The sequence below is a fragment of the Octopus sinensis genome, linkage group LG19 (genome assembly GCF_006345805.1).
Source record: "Octopus sinensis linkage group LG19, ASM634580v1, whole genome shotgun sequence".
NCBI lineage: Eukaryota > Metazoa > Mollusca > Cephalopoda > Octopoda > Octopodidae > Octopus > Octopus sinensis.
Window position 1 is genome coordinate 39,077,793 of NC_043015.1, and position 18,698 is coordinate 39,096,490.

Genomic DNA, 18,698 nt, shown 5'->3' on the forward strand with positions numbered 1-18,698 from the left:
CCAACCCATGCCAGCATGGAAAGCAGACGTTAAACGATGAGGATGATGACTTACTGGTAAAGACAAAAAAAATCCAGAAAATAAGCTTTGTCTCACCGTGTTATAATTAATTGCTTATAGCTGTTATTGATTGATTTCATTTTTCTCTCTCGTGGCTCTGACAAAAAGAGGTTCTGTTGTGTGTGAGTCGAGAAGTCTAACAGAATCATCGCAGCTGTTCAAGATAAGAAAATCGAAACAGTACAAACATAAGATATTTAAATAATTCTATCAGTTGTAATGTTAATTAAATAGTCTATAACTTATTTCCGCTGTTGAAAGTCTTCTGTTTATATTTTTTACTGCTTTGTTTGACACACAAAAATCATTTTTGGTAAACCACGTTCAGCTCTTGCTCAAATTCCTTTTCTCAATTTTTACTTTTCTTGTTTCACTTTAAAGTCATTCATTTTGCCCATTCTGTAGCTATATATAAAGGGGCAAGGAGGCGCAATGGCCCAGTGGTTAGGGCAGCGGACTCGCGGTCATAGGATCGCGGTTTCGACTCCCAGACCAGGCGTTGTGAGTGTTTATTGAGTGAAAACACTTAAAGCTCCACGAGGCTCCGGCAGGGGATGGTGGTGATCCCTGCTGTACTCTTTCACCACAACTTTCTACCACTCTTACTTCCTGTTTCTGTTGTACCTGTATTTCAAAGGGCTGGCCTTGTCACTCTCTGTGTCACGCTGAATATCCCCGAGAACTACGTTAAGGGTACACGTGTCTGTGGAGTGCTCAGCCACTTACACGTTAATTTCACGAGCAGACTGTTCCGTTGATTCGGATCAACCGGAACCCTCGTCGTCGTAACCGACGGAGTGCTTCCATCCATAAAGGGGCAAGAAATGTTTAGTATAAGGGACCCAGTTACAGCCGTCGGGTGTCTTATCAAACAGCTATCCATTTTCATCTTCTTTATAAATTCCACGATGGGTTCCTTTCATGCAGTTTATCTTCTAAACCAATGTTTTTTTTTTCTTCTAAAAGCAGTCAAAACCACACAAATTCACTAATTGAAAATTACTTTTAATAAAAGTACATTTTTTTTTCTTTTCTTGTGATTTCACCATTTTCTCAGGTTTCTTGCTACTAAAAGAACCGAAGGAATTTCCACAACAGACATCATTGCTCGTATCATAAAAGACTACGATATGTACGTGCGGAGAAACTTGTCCAGAGGTTATACTGCTAAAGAGTTGAATGTGGGTTTCATGAAGGTGAGTCCAGCTGGCTTCGGTTCAATCCTTCCTTGTGGTGGTTTCCTTTGCTGCTGTTTCTATACGTATTTCCTTCGAGAATCAGAGTGGAGTATGTTGTCAGAGGTGATGATGGTGGTGGTGGTGGTTGAGAGGATGTAAAGCTAATATTTGAGCTCCATTCCTGAACTAAATGGCTAGAACCAACAACATCATCATCATTATCATCACCATCATTATCATCAGCATCACTATCATCGCCGTCATCGTCATCATCATCATCATCATCAACCAGATACACTGCAACAATATTCTGGCCATTATTATTATTATTATTATTATTATTATTATTATTGTTATTGAGTGAGAGATCAGTGCATGCCATCAAAGTGACACTAAGGTACAAATATACAAAGCCCAATATACCCATCATGACTACCCATTTGATAAAGGTACACCAGGGACATGCATCACAACCATGTGTGGGTGACATGGTGATCTCATTCATATCAAGATAAATAGCGCATGACCTTGCAGGTGGGACCCATTTAGAATTTTCTTCCGGTTGAGTAGTCCAACCCACTCAAAAAGTCCCTGAATAAGGATTGTTTAAGGATGATGAATGAAACATCCATGTTTCCTGAGAATTTCTCTCAACACATGGCCATGATGCTCCCCGATGACTTCTGCTCGTGATCAGAGATGCATATATCATCTACCATTAAGGGCCATGCGCAACTGGTTACGGTCAAACAATTGACAAGCAAATCTGTGGTATTGAGCAGAATATTTGCTGTGGCCCATCTTTTGTACCAAGACAAAATATGCACATGATAACACTTCCAATCAGTTAAGATGAGAGCCACTGCATGGTTGTTATTTGTGTTATTTCTGTGTAAGAGTCGATATCCTTTGATAAGGTTGCCAAAGTAACAAAAAAACTTTTTGAAACAGACAAAAACATTAGTGGAGATTGAACCAGTGAATGTGTTAAATATATTAAGGCAATATGTCTCTTCCCAGGCACAACAAAATACTGAATAACTTCTACAATATTACACACACCCCCACTTAATAATATATGGTTTATATTTTCTGTATTTTCAGGAAAAGAAGATCCAATTTGAAGATAGATACGGCAAGCTGAAAGACAAAGGCAAATCATTAAGGAGAGGCTTTATGGATAAAGGAGGAGAATTGCTTCATAAATGGGAGGAGAAATCGAAAGAATTCATTGGCAATTTTCTGGACCTTTTTGGCAGAGACGGCAAAATTGTAAGAAAGCTAAATTATTTCCCTTTTTACAGTTTTTAGTGGTAAAATGCAAGCATTGGAATATTTTTGTGTCCGTTGTGCATTGGGTTGGGTTGGTCGCCACAGACTGAGTCATTTCTTATTTAGAGTTAAGTGGAATAAATTAAAGAATACCTGGTAAAATAAATTACTGTAATTAAATTAGAATTTTCTGTTATTAAAGAGAAGTAATTAATTTGGAGATAACTAAGAACTTAATTAGTGAAATAGCAGTAATTGAAATGAAATGAAGCTGGAGATTATTGAAGGGAAATATTTAAATGGAAGATAAAATACTTTTTCTAATTGCAATCAAGATGAATTTTTGTTGTGTGGTGGTGATGATGGTGGTGGTGGAGGGGGGTGCAGGTGATGATTAAATTTGCAAGTTATGGCTAAAAGTTAACTCCTGTTGTAACATGTCAAACCCGTTCCTGTCCCAGTTACATTCTGATTACAAGCTCTTTCATTAACCCTAATTACAATCTAAATCTAATTACAAACCTGTTGCACAAATCATGTCACTTGACAGCTGAAGTTAGTCTTTCAGTGTCAGACTTGAAAATGTTGCCTGGGTCTCTGAATAAATTTCTTCAACCACCCCTCCACTTCATATGAGTGGCTCAGCAGTGTTGACTAATATATTCGTGTTCTGAGTGCATCATGAAGTGAAGTAGCTCATCCCATGGATCATTTGATCATACAAATGCTTCTTAATAACAACAAGGGTCTCCTAAATAATGACGAGGGTTTTCACCATCCATGTGTCTTTTTATTTAGAATATGGCCCTCCTAGACAAGTTTTCATTTGAAGTACTTTCTGCTTTGAGCATGGTTTCTGTAGCTGGACGCCCTTCCTGAAACCCTCCCCTTTACAGAGTGTACTGGGTGCTTTTACGTGCCACTGGCACGAGGACCAGTCAGATAGTTCTGGGAATGACCACGCTCAAAAGGTGTTTTTACGTGCTACCAGCATAGGAGCCAGTCTGGCGGCACTGGCAACAACCTCGCTCGAATGTTGTTTTTCACATGCCATTGGCACATGTGTCGGTAAGGCGACACTGGCAACAATCATGCTCGAATGGTGCTTTTCACATGTCACCAGCACAGGAGCCAATCCGTGGCCCTGGCAATAATCACACTCAGATGTGCTTTTAACATTCCACTGGCACGAGTACCAATCAGGCGGTACTGTCATCAGCCACGTTATTGATTTTGATTTTGATTTCACTTGGCTCAATAGGTCTTCACAAGCAAATTTTATTGTCCAATAAATGAGGGGTATCCATAAATGGGCTGGTTACACCCACTGGAATAGGCCATGGGCTATGGTCTCACTTGGCTTCCCAGGTCTTCTCAAGCACAGCATATCTCCAAAGGTCTCGGTCACTAGTCATTGCCTCAGTAAGGCCCAATGTTTGAAGGTCATGTTTCACCACCTCATCTCAGGTTTTCCTGTGTCTACCTCTTCCATAGGTTCCTTCAACTGCTAGGGTGTGACATTTTTTCACACAGCTGTCCTCATTCATTTGCAACACATGACCATACCAGCGCAGTCGTCTCTCTTGCACACTACATCTGATGCTTCTTAAATCCAACTTTTCTCTCAGGGCGCTTATACTCTGTTGTGTATGCACACTGACATTACACACCTGGCAGAGCATACTAGCTTCATTCCTTGCAAGCTTGCGCACGTCCTCAGCAGTCATGGCCCATATTTCACTGCCATGTAGCATGGCTGTTCGTACACGAAATTACATAATTTGTGTGTGTGTATGTGCGTGTGTGTGTGTGAGTGGTAAGCAGTATTCTATGTATTCTATATATGTTAAAGAAAAGTGAATCAATGTGCTGATTAATGCTTTGCTCTTCCAGAGTACTTGGATAAATGAAGGACGCCAACGGATGGCCAGAGCCATTTCACCAGGTTCCAGTCCTTCTCGAGATTTCAGTCCACCAAGTCCACCCATTTCTTCGAGGTCACCCAGCCCCTCCAGTCCCCCAGCCAAACGAAGTCGTATGTCGGACATTGCCATGGAAGAGGAAGATAGAGAAGAAGAGAATTTCATCAATGACGATGAGGAGTATCCGCTGACGGACTCCGAAGAGGACCAAGAAGAAATGTAACTTATTTTTATTCTCTCAGAAAACAGCAACAAAAATAAAAAAAGTGCTTTTTTTAAAAAGAACAAAAAATTTCAAATTGATAACAGCCTTTCATCAGATCTGTTGAAATCTGAAAACCAGTTTTGGTTGATCTATTTATATTAAGTAGTAAAAAGGTTGAATAAGGGAATTAAAGATATTTTAGTTGGGTGCATATGTATATATATATGCTTGCAAGGGTTAAAACTGATGGAGGGTACACATAACTGATTAAATGGTTGGTTCCATATTTTATTGTTAACCCCCTTTTGATATATAAACCTGCCAGTGATTGCCTCACACTCTATTATATATATATATATGAAAAAATGGAAAAAAAACTTCTTGTTTTATATTATTTACATTTCAGTTGTAATTTTATGTAACAATAAAAAAGAAAAACAACTTTTAAGTTATATTCCAAACACCAGCTTAACAATGACAGTGATGTATTCTGACTAAATCTCTCCGAATTATTTGTTATTTTCAAAATTAATTAAAACACAATGAGTGTATTTCATTAGAGAAAGAGATATGAAAGGGTGAAAGGGTTATGTTGAGAAAGGATCATGTTGTGAAAGGTTCATGTTGCAAAAGGGTCATATTTTGAAAGGGTTATGATGTGCTGTGTTTGTAAACTGCCAATTTGCAAGTCTTCAACATTTAAAACTATTAAATTAAATATCATTTTTAAATCAAATAGAATTTTCCTTTTTTGATGTTTTAAATTATATTCTGGAAATATTTAGTTCTATTTTCCTTATATTGGCCATTCTTTTTCTAGAGTTCTGTCAAATGTTTGGACCAGTTTTTCTTGCTTTCTTTAAAAGAACCAAAATAACAACCTCTATTCTTGGCTGTTTTAATTCTCTTTCTATTATTTTATGGTTTCACGTACATCACATGAAAGACAACAGAACTAAACTTAAGCAACATTAAACAATTCTAGATAAGGAAACCAGAATGAAGACCCTGTGTTCCTACAGGAAATATAACATGGCTATCTTCAATTTTTATTCTCTTATGTTTTTTTTATCTGCTTTAAACATTTTTTTTCAAATTCAAACAGTGTGTGTGTGTGTGTGTGTATACACAGTCTTTCTGTTGCTTGATTTTTAAAATATATTTTTTTAGTGTGTTAAACTAACTATTTAATAGGATTAAGTTTTAACCTGCTAAGTTATAAGTTCTAATCTCACCAGGTCTTATGCCTCTCATCTCTTCAGGGTTAATAAGGGAAGTCCTTGAAATATTTAGACTAATTTAATTCAGTATATCCATCCTTCCTCTCCATTGGCCTTAATGCCAATGTAAGCAATTATAATTATTATTATTATTATTATTATTATTATTATTAAGGTAGTAAGTTGGCAGAAATGTCAGTATGCTGGGTGAAATGCTTAGCGGTCTTTCGTCTATCTTCACGTTCTGTGTTCAAATTCTGCCAGGTCGACTTTGCTTTTCATCCTTTCAGGCTCAATAAATTAAGTACCAGTTGTGTACTGGGGTCGATCTAATCGACTGGGGACTCCCTCCCCCAAAATTTCAGGCCTTGTGCCAAGAGTAGAAAATATTATTATTATTATTATTATTATCAAGGTGGTGAGCTGGCAGAATCGTTAGCACGCTGGGCAAAATGCTTAGCAGCATTTTGTCCATCACTGCGTTCTGAGTTCAAATTCTGCTGAGGTTGACTTTGCCTTTCATCCTTTCGGGGTCGATAAATCAAGTACCAGTTGCATACTGGGGTCGACCTAATCGACTGACTCCCTCCCCCAAAAATTTCGGGCCTTGTGCCTAGAGTAGGAAAAAATCGTTAGCGCACCAGACAAAATGATTTATGGCATTTCCCCTGCCCTTATGTTCTGAGTTCAAATTCCACCAAGGTCGACTTTGTCTTTCATCTTTTTGGCAGGGGTTGATAAAATAAATACCAGTGAAATACTGGGGTCAATGCAATTGACTTATCCCTCCTCCTCGAAATTGCTGGCCTTGTGCCAAAATGTGAAACCATTATTATTATTATTAAGGTGGGTGAGCTGGCAGAATCGTTAGCATGCTGGACGAAATGCTTAGCTGTATTTCATCGTTCCTTACATTCTGAGTTCAATTCCTACTAAGGTCGACTTTGCCTTTCAGCCTTTTGGGGTTGAACAGTAAGTACCAGTTATTCACTGGGAGCGATGTGATTAACTCATCCTCTCCCTACAAAAGTTTTAGGCCTTGTGCCTAAAAGAATAATTATTTATTGCCATCAGTAAAGTCTTTTGTGGCAATATTCAGTTTTAAGTCTGTTTTATGATAACAGAACAAGAGAGTTGTCAAAGCACTGGAACAGTTGTAGCTTTAGACCTGTCCCTTCTAAATATGATAATTATTAACCCTTTAGCTTTCATATTACTCTGTCAAATGTAATACTTACTAATTTAAATTGCTTTGAATTAATTACACATTATCTTGTAACTGATGTGATTGTAAATTTCAACAGTTTGAACATAAAACTGGTAGAATATATTTGGGGCCAGATATGGCCAGTTTAAATGCTAAAGGATTAAATCAGTTCAAATATATTTGGGACATATTTTGACCTGTAAAAAAAAAAGGGCAATTTCATTGTGGTTTGCCATGGAAAACATTCTCACTTTAGGCAACAGGTGTTAAACAGCAACAGTCATCTCTGGGTACACCTGTAGATCAATAAAAGCTTGTCTAGCTATTATTTGGCTATCATTAGTAACAGGTGCTATGAAAGAAAGACATGACTTTTTTTTATTGTATCGAGGGGGATTAATAAATGTTATTTCCAGAAATGTGATATAGCAAAGCTTGTATTATTATTATTATTATTATTAGGGCTGTAATCTGTAAAGATGTGGCACTTATTGTTAATAATAATAATAATAATAATAATAATAATGCAATAATAATAGTAGTTTTAGTAATAATAATAGTAGTAGTAGTAGTAATAATAGTTATAATAATGCTTTCTAGCATACAAGGCCTGAAATGATGATAATTAGCTGTAAAATAGCAATGAACTTGTTCCATTTTTATTTGCAACTTGATTTCAATTTGTGGTTGAAGTTCTTTCACTTGAATTATATTAAATACTTTTAGAAAGGCAATGACCATCTCTCTCTAGCCTTCTCTGAATCCTAGTCTAAGAGAATTATTAGAAAGCATCATACGCAATTGTTACCATGGTTTCATCTCCTGTCCCGGTGGTCCATACTTCTCTACCTCATTTTCACAAACATCATCGCTTTGACACAAGTTTCGTTTAGTGACATCCAAGTTTGGTAAAGCCGAGACACACACGAAACCAGGAATCTCCATTTCCAATTCGTCACTTGGTTTTAATGGCTTCTCAGTGAAGATTGATTCTGTAAATTTTTGATCTGGTAACTTTTGCCCCAAGAGGAGAGCCTGGTGCTTTTGGCAAGCTTTGAACCCTGGTTTTCTGAGCTGAGACACAGTTCAGTATTATAAAATACTTAGCAAGGGCACAACTTCAAACCTTCTCTCTGTCTCTCTCTCTCGTGTGTGTTTGTGTATGCATGTATGTATGTATGTGTGTATGTACAAACGTGTGTGTGTGTGCATATTTAAATTCTCTCTCTCTCTTTCTCTCCTCTCCTCTTTCATATATTTTTACTGCCGAAATTTAAAGCAAATACTGTGAGAATTATCAATTATCTGTCCCAATTAATTATTAATGCAGCCAATGAGACAATTATTAATGAAACATTTCAAATTCTCTGTTGAAAATGTTAAACAAATCTTAATAAATTTGATGGCAAGTTTAAGGCTTTTTTTTTATCTCTTTCTCTTCTCGACTCTCCTGAAGACACAACTGGTCACACATAACCCTTAATATACATTCCTAACATAAGTTTGCACAATCAATGAATACTCCAAGGGTTAAAATAGGGATTTAGTAACAAAATCAAATCTGTTTTGTCCCCAGTTCCAAGGTTTTGAACCACTCTGTGATAGGTCTCTGCCAGAGAATTAATCTCTCAGATAATCTTTAATCTAAAAATCTATCCAGAATCACTGAAATTTAGCTTAAACCAAACAAGGTTTTTAATAGTTCTTATTTATTTTCTGCTTAGAATATAATGGAAAATAGACAGATAGATCAAGTCTTATTGCCGTTTCTACACAATGCAAAACATATTAATGTTTATTTAGATTGAGGAACAATTCTTCCTGTTGAAACATAAAATAAAAGCAATAAGGAAAACATTCTTCTTCACTCCCAAAATTTAGTAAAGATTTTTTTTTTAATATTCTAAGACCAAAACTATTTTGTACTTAATTATTTGCCTCATGCAGTCCTCTAACGACCAATGTCAAAATGTGTGTGTGTAAATATATAGATATGTGTGTGTGTGAGTGGATGTGTATTTCCATACCAAAAAAATGCTAAAACCTAATTTTGTATGAAAAGAACCAAGTTATTACCTAATGGCTTGCTTTATGAATATAATTTAGCAATGTAAAATAAATACTTGTGAAGACAAAACCAAATCAATTGCAGACTTAGCATTTTTTTCCCAATGTCTCACCTTTCTGTCTGCTTCCAACCCAATCACCACCATTTCAGTGCCAAGGTTTACCAAACTTTGTTTTTTTATTATCCCAATGCTTCAAAGCTTTTTTTGTATTTTTCCTGTTCTTTTACTTACGAAAACATTAGCGAGCCTTTTATAATGAATTATTAAATATTGATTAAAGAATCAATTGCCTTAAATTGGGTTTAACGATAAATTAATTGGCTTCTGTAATGGTTTGGACCTCTGTTTCAAAAATGGCGGAGGGGGGGTAAAATGATTTTTTTTTTTTTTTTTGGTCAATGCTAGGCAACAGTTAACATTGAAATAACAAATGTTATGCCATTAATTCCTGTCTTTTGTAGTCTGCCAGTTCTGGGGGAGGACAGATCTTGAAACTGGAGCACAGCATTTGATGGGACAGAGTACAGGGTTATTGTTTAGGTTCAGGTCCATCTTGATTGAGCAGATTTCCATGACCACCGACCTTTATTCAGTGTATTGAGGACTTCCTGTTTTAACACAGGAATAACTCGAGGGAGATTTGGTTGCTGTTTCTAGCAACCAGCCAAGCAATCCTGTAGAAGCCCTCTTCATGGCTTGCCAATTGTAGCAATGGTCTGGTCTAAACCCGAGACTTGAAAGACAAACATTGTTTACAAAGAGTTGATGCAATGATTGGAAAGTGCCGAGTGATTGGAGAGAATTTCTTTGAATCTGAAAAAGGTTTTCGGAGCAATGATAGTGTCTGGAGGAGAATCTTAAAATTGGGAGATTGTTTTTTTTTTTTTTTTTTTTTTTTTAGATTATCCTCATTTCCAGAACTCTGGTTTAAATCTTAGGTGTATATTCTGTGCTGAATCAAGATAATTACAGTTGGGGATTTCAAGAACCTAAATAGCATTTTTCTTGGGTCAACCACAGAATATTGTTTATCCAACCTAGTTTTTAAAAGTGCTCTTAGTCACAGAGAAAGAAGTTCTTGCTGTTAAGAATGTATCTTGAAGAATTTATACAGCCCAAAGGTTTTTTTAGCTTATAATGAATTGATCTTTAATTAGTGAGCAATATTCTTGATTTTTGTCAAAAAATTGCTTGTAGAAATCTGCTCCAAAAATGATAATCCTCATAATTAGCAAAGCTCCTTGTAGGCTGAGTAGAATTTAACAATGAGATTCCAGACGTATCTCTGATAGTCTTAATTCTCAGTGAAAACAGTTTCAATCTATTTCAACTTGGGAATCAACATTCCTCCTCTTTGAATTTCTGCTGCTGATATAAGAAACGATGCAATTTCATTAACTTGGCTTCACTGAAACTGTAGTGTAGACATAGAAGGATATCTTGCACAGAAAAGCCGTTTTTTATGTTTTAAGCCTTTTTAGAAAATGGTTAGTTTCTGGTGAAATATAGTTTAAATTGTCTTTTAATCATTAACTAAAGAATATAGCTATCTAGAATTGGCAAATGGTGAAAGGAATGTTCATATAATTCAGAAAGCAAATTCTTTCTTGATCGCTCTTTGACATGTTACATTGGTGTCAGATCTTTAGTTTCTATTTTCCGAAAATGATATTTTGAAGCAAATTAAAATGTGAAATTTTATTTTATTTCAGTTTCTAACTGATTCCACTGGATGGTATTTGGCATCCAGTCAAAGATGCCTCTAATTTCATAAAAGATAATCTCTATATTCTCTCTCTCTCCCTCACAGCTACTCTCTCTCTCTCTCTCTACGATTGTTGTATATATTTCTAAGTAATAAATTATTTCAAAACAAATCTTGTTTTTTGTTCATTTTTCAAATATTTCTGCCTCACTGAATGACTGGTTATGATCTGCTTTGCTGAGGCTGTCTGTATACCAAAGGCACTCAACATTCACTGGCTCAGTTTGCAAATTGTCAATAAGTACCATGAGTACTTAGAGAGGAAACGCAATGTTGTATCTCACAGATAGGAAAACACAAGATGCCAAGGAATGGTAATATAGCAATGTGCACGCCATCGAAACAAGAGCATAGGAAATGAGACGTTAATATAAGATGATAAAGTACCGTTCCAAGGGCTGGGAGCAATGTATAGTCAACCCCTAATTTGGTAGCTTTTGGTACTGGGCTTGAATCCTTCCATGGGTTTGCTGAATGTAACAAATCACTGTGGCATAGATTTCTTTGAATCTTTTGTGGTGTTGGGAGTTACTAGATTTTGGTACCAGTTGATCACGGGGGGGGGGGGGGGCAATGTAATTGACTTACCCCCTCTTCCCCGAAATTACTGGGCCTTGTGGCACGCTGTCGGTAAAGACGACGAGGGTTCCAGTTGATCCGATCAACGGAACAGCCTGCTCATAAAATTAACGTACTTCTCGGGGAGATTCAGCGTGACACAGAGTGTGACATGGCTGGCCCTTTGAAATACAGGTATAACAGAAACAGGAAGAAAGAGTGTGAGAAAGTTGTGAAAGAGTACAGCAGGGATCGCCACCACCCGCTGCTGGAGCCTTGTGGAGCTTTTAGGTGTCTCCACTCAATAAACACTCACAATGCCTGGTCTGGGAATCGAAACTGCGAGTCCACTGCCCTAACCACTGGGCCATTGCGCCTCCACGGTGGCCTTGTACCATAATTGGAAACCATTGTTATTATCATCATCATTATTATTATTATTAATTTAAATGACTGGTTATTTGGTAGGCCACCTTTATTGTTGTGTCAGCTTCATCTCTCAGTCCAAGATTTCCTATTTAACCCTTTTGTTACCATATTTCTGTTGAGATGCTCTGTGTTTCTTCCAATTATTTAAAATTTAACAAAAGAATTTAGTAAAATGACTTAGTAATCATTCAGCTTAGTGCTAGGAACATAAATTGTGACTAAGGTTTGGTGGAAGATTTTAATTCAAAACTTATGAAGACAAGACATACTAAAGAGTCAGAGCCGGTTTCAGCTGGGTTGGTAATGAAAGGGTTAAAATTGGCAACCGAAATTTGTATAAAATCAGTGAAGTTACTTTATTTTCTACAAATTACTTTCAACATGAAACATCAGATTGTTTGATCTCCGAGGCTCAGAGACTCAATTCTGAATCTCTCTTTGATGTCACCAGTTTTCATTAATGTATGTGTGGGGCATATGGAAAGGTCAGTGGCAAGAGAGGAAGAGGCCGACCAAGAACCCGCTGGCTTGACACCATCAGGAGTGATACCGGAATGGACATGGCCAGTCTGAAGGAAGTGGCCCAGGGTAGAACTGACTGGAAGACATTGATCCAATGAGTGACCGAGAGTCGACTGCGACTGAGCGGTTAGAGAGAGAGGGGCATATGGAAAGGTCATTTTTGGAAATACTTTTTACCCATTGATTTGAAAAGGGATCATACTCAAAACAAATATTTAGATCCTTCTTAATTTGTTATTTAGGATAATTGACATAATTACATTGCAAATCAGAAGTCATGTACTTCAAGGTATGTATAGGTGCAGACAGGTACCATAGAAAAGGAATAACTCACTATTATAAGCAGTGGTAGCACTGTAAAAGTGATGAGTGTTTCATCTCAGATTGACATCTTCAAAGTTGAATTAAGTTTACCGTTTGTTCAATGGGAAACCTATTATTTGGGATTATTTAAAAACCTTTGTGAAATTTTTAATTTATATTTTAATAGTCTAAATAATAAAATTAATCTGACCATAATCTTTTTCTCTGGAATCTTCTCCTTGCAAGAGAAGTTTAAACAGGATATTCACAGCGTCAATCCTGGTCTCAAAGAACTTGCAAAGGTCACGGGCACTGCTCCTCCCTCCAGACATGGCACACAAACAAACTCTGTATAAAATGGATTTATTCTTGAGACTGTTAATTATCAACATGTCTACTATCATTATAAACATCCATAGATACATACGGACACACACACACACACACACACACACAGACACACACACACACACACACACACACACACACACACACACACACAGTGGTTAGGGGCATTCGGCTCACGATCGAAAGGTCGTGAGTTCGATTCCTGATGACACGTTGTGTCTTTGAGCAAAACATTTTATTTCACGTTGCTCCAGTCCAGTCAGCTGGCAAAAATGAGTTGTACCTGTAATTCAAAGGAGCTAGCCTTGTCACGGTCTGTGTCACACAGAACCTCACTGAGAACTACATTGAGGGTACATGTGTCTGTAGAGTGCTCCGTAGGGCTCGCAAAAAACCGATAATTCCCCAAACCGAGTTCAAGTATAAGTAATTCTCAAAACCGGTTTTCGCAGGTACTACTTAAGAAGAGTGGTCCCGGTGCGTGCACTCGTGCATCTGCGCTAGCTAGTCGTGACGAGTCGATCCTTACTTTGTGTTTTTGTGTTTTATTTACTTTGTTTTTAAAAAAATTATCATCATCGCAAATAGCCTTCAAAATAATTTCTACTGGATGCAGAATTTCATATAGTAAATGGAGAGATTTTCCATTCTTCGTCAGCGATGGACATCTGTGGAAAGTTCTGCTCGTAGAGCATTTGGAATGCAGCTTTTCAATTCCCAAAAATCTCTCAATCATATGAAATGTGCCATTCCACCGAGTTCTGCAATCCAGTAGAAGTTTATATTCTCTGTTATCAAAGTTCGCTCCTACAAAATCTTGCAAAATTTCATTTTTTTTTTGTAGGAGATTTACGGAAAGTTTTGAATTTTTCTTACCTTATTAAAACTTTGTTAAATTCAGGTTTTGGCTGGGGAAAACAAGCATTTTCGTGAGCCAAATCTGTTTGACAAAGTATGTCTTGTTGGCTTATGTCAGCTTCATCATCACTATCGTCTGTTATGGCGATCACTGTCGTCTGTTATGGCGATCTCTTCACTTTTTTTATCAAAAAGTCTGGAACTGGTTATTACATATGCTCAACGGGAAAGATCGCCTGACTGAAGACTAACAGCATCCCCTTGACTTGCAATGAATAAACTCAGTTACCTGCAAATTCAAAGAGTCAGCCAGGGGTTACCGAAGGAGATGACAAGGTACTGATCTCAGGTTCAAGGGGAAAGAAGGTGAGAATTGATATGTTGCGATATATTTCAATGAAACAGACAATACTCTCAACTAAAGGCGACCGACAACAGTTAGTTCAGTTTCAACGATATTTCTTGAAAAGAAAAAATGGAGAAATGTTTTGCGAAAAAAAAAAAAAAAAGAAACAGCGGATCTCTTCCCTTTGACGGGCACGTTTAAAAAAATAGTTATTTGTAACTAAACACTTTTAAACTTCGTATACTGGTAGAGTGTGTTACATAAAAACATCTTTTATTGAAAAGATCCGAAACAGCAAACCTTATAATCGGTTTCGGTTTTACGGATCATAATATAAAACCGGTTTCGAGGCCAAGGGCTCAGCCACTTGCTCTTTAATTTCACGAGCAAGCTGTTCCGTTGATTGTATCAGCTGGGACCCCCATCGTCGTAACCGACGGAGTGGTCCTATCAGTGATGTGGAATATTGATCAGTTGTGATATGCGGCGAGCTGGCAGAAGCGTTAGCACGCCGGGCGAAATGCGTAGCCGTATTTCATCTGCCGTTACGTTCTGAGTTCAAATTCCGCCGAGGTTGACTTTGCCTTTTATCCTTTCGGGGTCAATTAAATAAGTACCAGTTACGCACTGGGGTCGATATAATCGACTTAATCCGTGTGTCTGTCCTTGTTTGTCCACTCTGTGTTTAACCCCTTGTGGGTAGTAAAGAAATAGGTATAAGACACCAGGGAACAACCAAGTTCACAACTAGTAGTTGGAATGTAGTCTGTATATTTGGGGTTACATTAATTAAATTGATTAAAGATTGGAATTGAAAGTACGGACAGAACTAACAACCAAACACCCCATCCACTTGAAACTTTAAAAGCAGGCATATATTTTAGTATATAACTGAACACTTCTCAGGGATTGGCAACTGGCAACTCATCCCTTATCCCACCAATCCCTGCAAGTATTTTAGATTTATTTCTGGGTCAATTAATATCCAAGATATCTTATTCACGAAATATGAACAAAAAAATGAGAAGGCTGACTAAAAATAAAAAAAATCTCTATGAAAAATAACAGTCAAAGGGAGATAATTCCTTCCCTAATTTTTATCTGTCCTTTTTCAGTAAGGTAGAAGCATATTCACTACTTAAATGGAGAAAGCGGAGGCATATGGCTTGGTGGTTAGAGCAGCGGACTCGCGGTCGAGGGACCGCGGGTTCGAATCTCAGACCGGGCGATGTGTGTGTTTATGAGCGAAACACCTATGTTCAACGCGGCTCCGGCAGAAGGTAATGGAGAACTTCTTCTGACCCTTTCGCCATAACTTTCTCTCACTCTTTCCTCCTGCATCTTCCAGCTCACCTGCGACGGACAGGCGTCCCGTCCAGGGGAACCTATATGCCAAGGAAACCGGGAAACCGGCACTTATGTGCCAGCCATGGCTTGAGAAGGAACAAACAACAAATGGAGGAAACAACTTTTTTACCTCCTCTACTCTAATTTTTTTTTGGGGGGGGGGCATACACAACAGAAAGACTACAAATGCAGAGCCTCACAGCTTCTTCTGATCCCACATAAATAACACAGCTAAAACTGCACCCTGAAAACTGGCCTTCCTCTTCAAAGTTAGCCGATACTTGAGGTTCCTTTCTCTAGTTGACCCTTTAGCTAAAACCTGAGACCTGCCAATTAGACAGTTCTGCAATTAAACGTTCAGTTCTAAGACATCCGTTTGATTGATTGGCAAAATATCATTATCAGGGCTTGGCAACCTTTCGGCCCTTCTTTACTCGTTTCAGCCATTAAATTGCGGCCGTGCTGGGGCACCGCCTTGATGAATTTTTAGTCGAATGAATCGACCCAAGTAATTATTATTATTATTATTATTATATGTTTGACTTTTGCTTTATATTTGTACAAGTTGGCTCCAAGTCTCACCCGGAGACCTCAAGAGACAACAGGTTGGAAGTTCACGTTGTTGTTATGCCTAGTGTGCCATATATTTGGTTGTTTTTTGTGTTGTACTGGTGGATATCTAAATTAATAATAATTATTATTATTACTATTATTGTTGTTGTTGAGTGAGAGAGCAGTGCATGCCATCAAAGTGACACTGGGGTACAAATATACGAAGCCCAGTATACCCATCATGACTACCCGTTTGATAGGGATACACCAGGCACATGCATCACAACCATACGTATGTGACATGGTGATCTCATATCAAGATAAACAGCACATGACTTTGCAGGTGTGGCCCAGTTAGAAATTTCTTCTGGTCGAGTAGCCCATCCCGCTCAAGAGGTCCCTGAATAAGGATTGTTTAAGCTATTTTACGCTTGTTTTGTTGTTCCTAGACTAGGAAATAATATTTATTATTAATATTTTAATGGATTTAATGAAAAATTTTAGGCGTTCATATATATATATACTAGCAGCATCGCCCGGCGTTGCTCGGGTTTGTAAGGGAAATGACTATATAAGCATTTTTAGAGAGTTATAGCCAAAAAATAGCAAAAAATGCATTAAAAATGAAAAAAAAATGATGGTAATTTTTTTTAAAAATCGGTGACTCATCGTAGACATTTTTAGAGAGTTACTTCCCTTATATAATAGCGAAAAAATGCATTAAAATGGAAAAAAATGATGGTAAATTTTTTTTTAAATCGTAGACGCGCGCTAATACCCAGAAGGGCTCGATATGAATCACGACTATAAGATACCCGGTTTTGGTTAAACTGCACCGCAAAATGTGGGAGTAGTTAGGAATCTAAATCGTAGGAGACAGACAGCACACAACTTTTCTTTTATATATAAAGATATATACATATATGTATATATATATATTTAAAATCCGCGATAGTTGAACCGCGAAGTAGCGAGGGATCACTGTATAATCATAATTATAACTCCAGCTGTTCACGTCGATGTCTATATTGTACACAACCGTCTCTGATATCAACAGCTGAGCTCCATTGACAACAGCAGACGACTACTTCCGTTTCCGGTTCTCCGTATCATGTGAACGATCACACGGTCACGTGATTATTACTCTCCAAAATGTCTTCGACTCGAGGCTTCCGTTCCTTCTGCTCTTCAGGTAATTAACCACCAATTTAATGATTTTTTTTTTCAACCGCTAATTAACAATCAATGCCCGACGTATATTACATAATTCCGTCTTTCGTACGAGAAAGACTGTTTAAATTCTTGTGGAATGGTTGTCGTTCGAATATTAAGAATGGTTTAGAGCCAAAAGAGGAGGGTCTCACCTTCACCTCCACTCGATTCGCTTCGTTAAATATTACAAACTGCACACACACTATCCTGTGTTTGTCATTAATATATATATATACACACACACACAATGTCCTGTGTTTGTCATTAAATATATATATATATACATTATCCTGTGTTTGTTATATATATATATATATATATATATACTATCCTGTGTTGTCATTATATACACACACATATATATATATATACACACATATATATATATATATATATATATATATATATATATATATATATACACACTATTCTGTATTTGTTATATATATATATATATAATATATATATATATATATATATATATATATATACTGTCCTGTGTTTGTCGTTATCGTGTATATATATTCAGTGAAGTAAAGCGAGGTGCCATATTTCATCATCGACTTCAAAAACATCCTACGCTTTCCTTTAAATGTTGTCCTCTCTTTATTTCTCTTCCATCACAGCCAAGCCTAATCCTGTTTTGATAATTGGTGTTAGTTATTAAAGAACAATTAATCCAATTTGTGCAGGTAATTGAATTACAAGTGGATGTCTTCGGTAAATGTGTTTAGACATGGAATTATCCAGTGAAAGGGATTCGGTATCATTGATATTATTTATAAACCGGATCTATGGAATTTATTTTCTATTTACCTTACATTTCGGTACTTGTGTTCCATTATAGACACACAAACACAGTATATGTAAAAGAATATTTTATAAAATGAATTCCGTAACAGTGTTGCAGTCATGATTGGATAATACAGGAAATATATTTATTATATTATTTTAATATAAACACAGCAGCAATTAAATTTGGGTTGTGTGGTTTTTTTTGCTGTTTTAACCAGAACTCCATTTATCTTTATTGTAAAATCTGCTGTACACTGTTGTATGTGCCTCGAAATATGACCTCTGACCTTTGCTGTAATTTGACTGTTGGAGTTTCATAATGGACCTTTACAAAATATCGTCTCGATGGGGAGTTGTGACATTCATTCGTGACAAGGTCATTAACAATGAACGAAGTAGAAATGGTTGCAACAGGAATGTCTGTGACCTGGGAAGAAGACGGAAATTTAATTGTCACATGTCACAGGCGTGACTAAATACTGAAATAATTAAAACAAATGAGGTTGTTGAAAATAATCAATCGTTTGTTA

At 37.0% G+C, this 18,698-nt stretch overlaps 2 protein-coding genes across 4 annotated transcripts in view; both read left to right on the forward strand.

Annotated features, from left to right (window-relative positions):
* The window catches only part of LOC115222114 (choline-phosphate cytidylyltransferase B), a 39,034-nt gene extending 28,024 nt beyond the window's left edge, over window positions 1–11,010 (forward strand). For 2 of the 3 annotated variants that reach the window (XM_029792242.2, XM_029792241.2), the window contains 4 exons: window positions 1,118–1,256; window positions 2,343–2,510; window positions 4,404–4,651; window positions 10,035–11,010. In XM_029792242.2, coding sequence (XP_029648102.2) covers window positions 1,118–1,256; window positions 2,343–2,510; window positions 4,404–4,651; window positions 10,035–10,071 — 592 coding nt within the window. In that variant the 3' untranslated portion in view covers window positions 10,072–11,010. The remainder of the gene's footprint in view (window positions 1–1,117; window positions 1,257–2,342; window positions 2,511–4,403; window positions 4,652–10,034) is intronic. The other variant, XM_036511284.1, reaches the window with a different exon arrangement.
* A 6,191-nt stretch (window positions 11,011–17,201) lies between these two features.
* LOC115222153 (renin receptor) overlaps window positions 17,202–18,698 on the forward strand; it is a 33,580-nt gene continuing 32,083 nt past the window's right edge. The window contains exon 1 of the mRNA XM_029792293.2: window positions 17,202–17,353. Coding sequence (XP_029648153.1) covers window positions 17,314–17,353 — 40 coding nt within the window. The 5' untranslated portion in view covers window positions 17,202–17,313. The remainder of the gene's footprint in view (window positions 17,354–18,698) is intronic.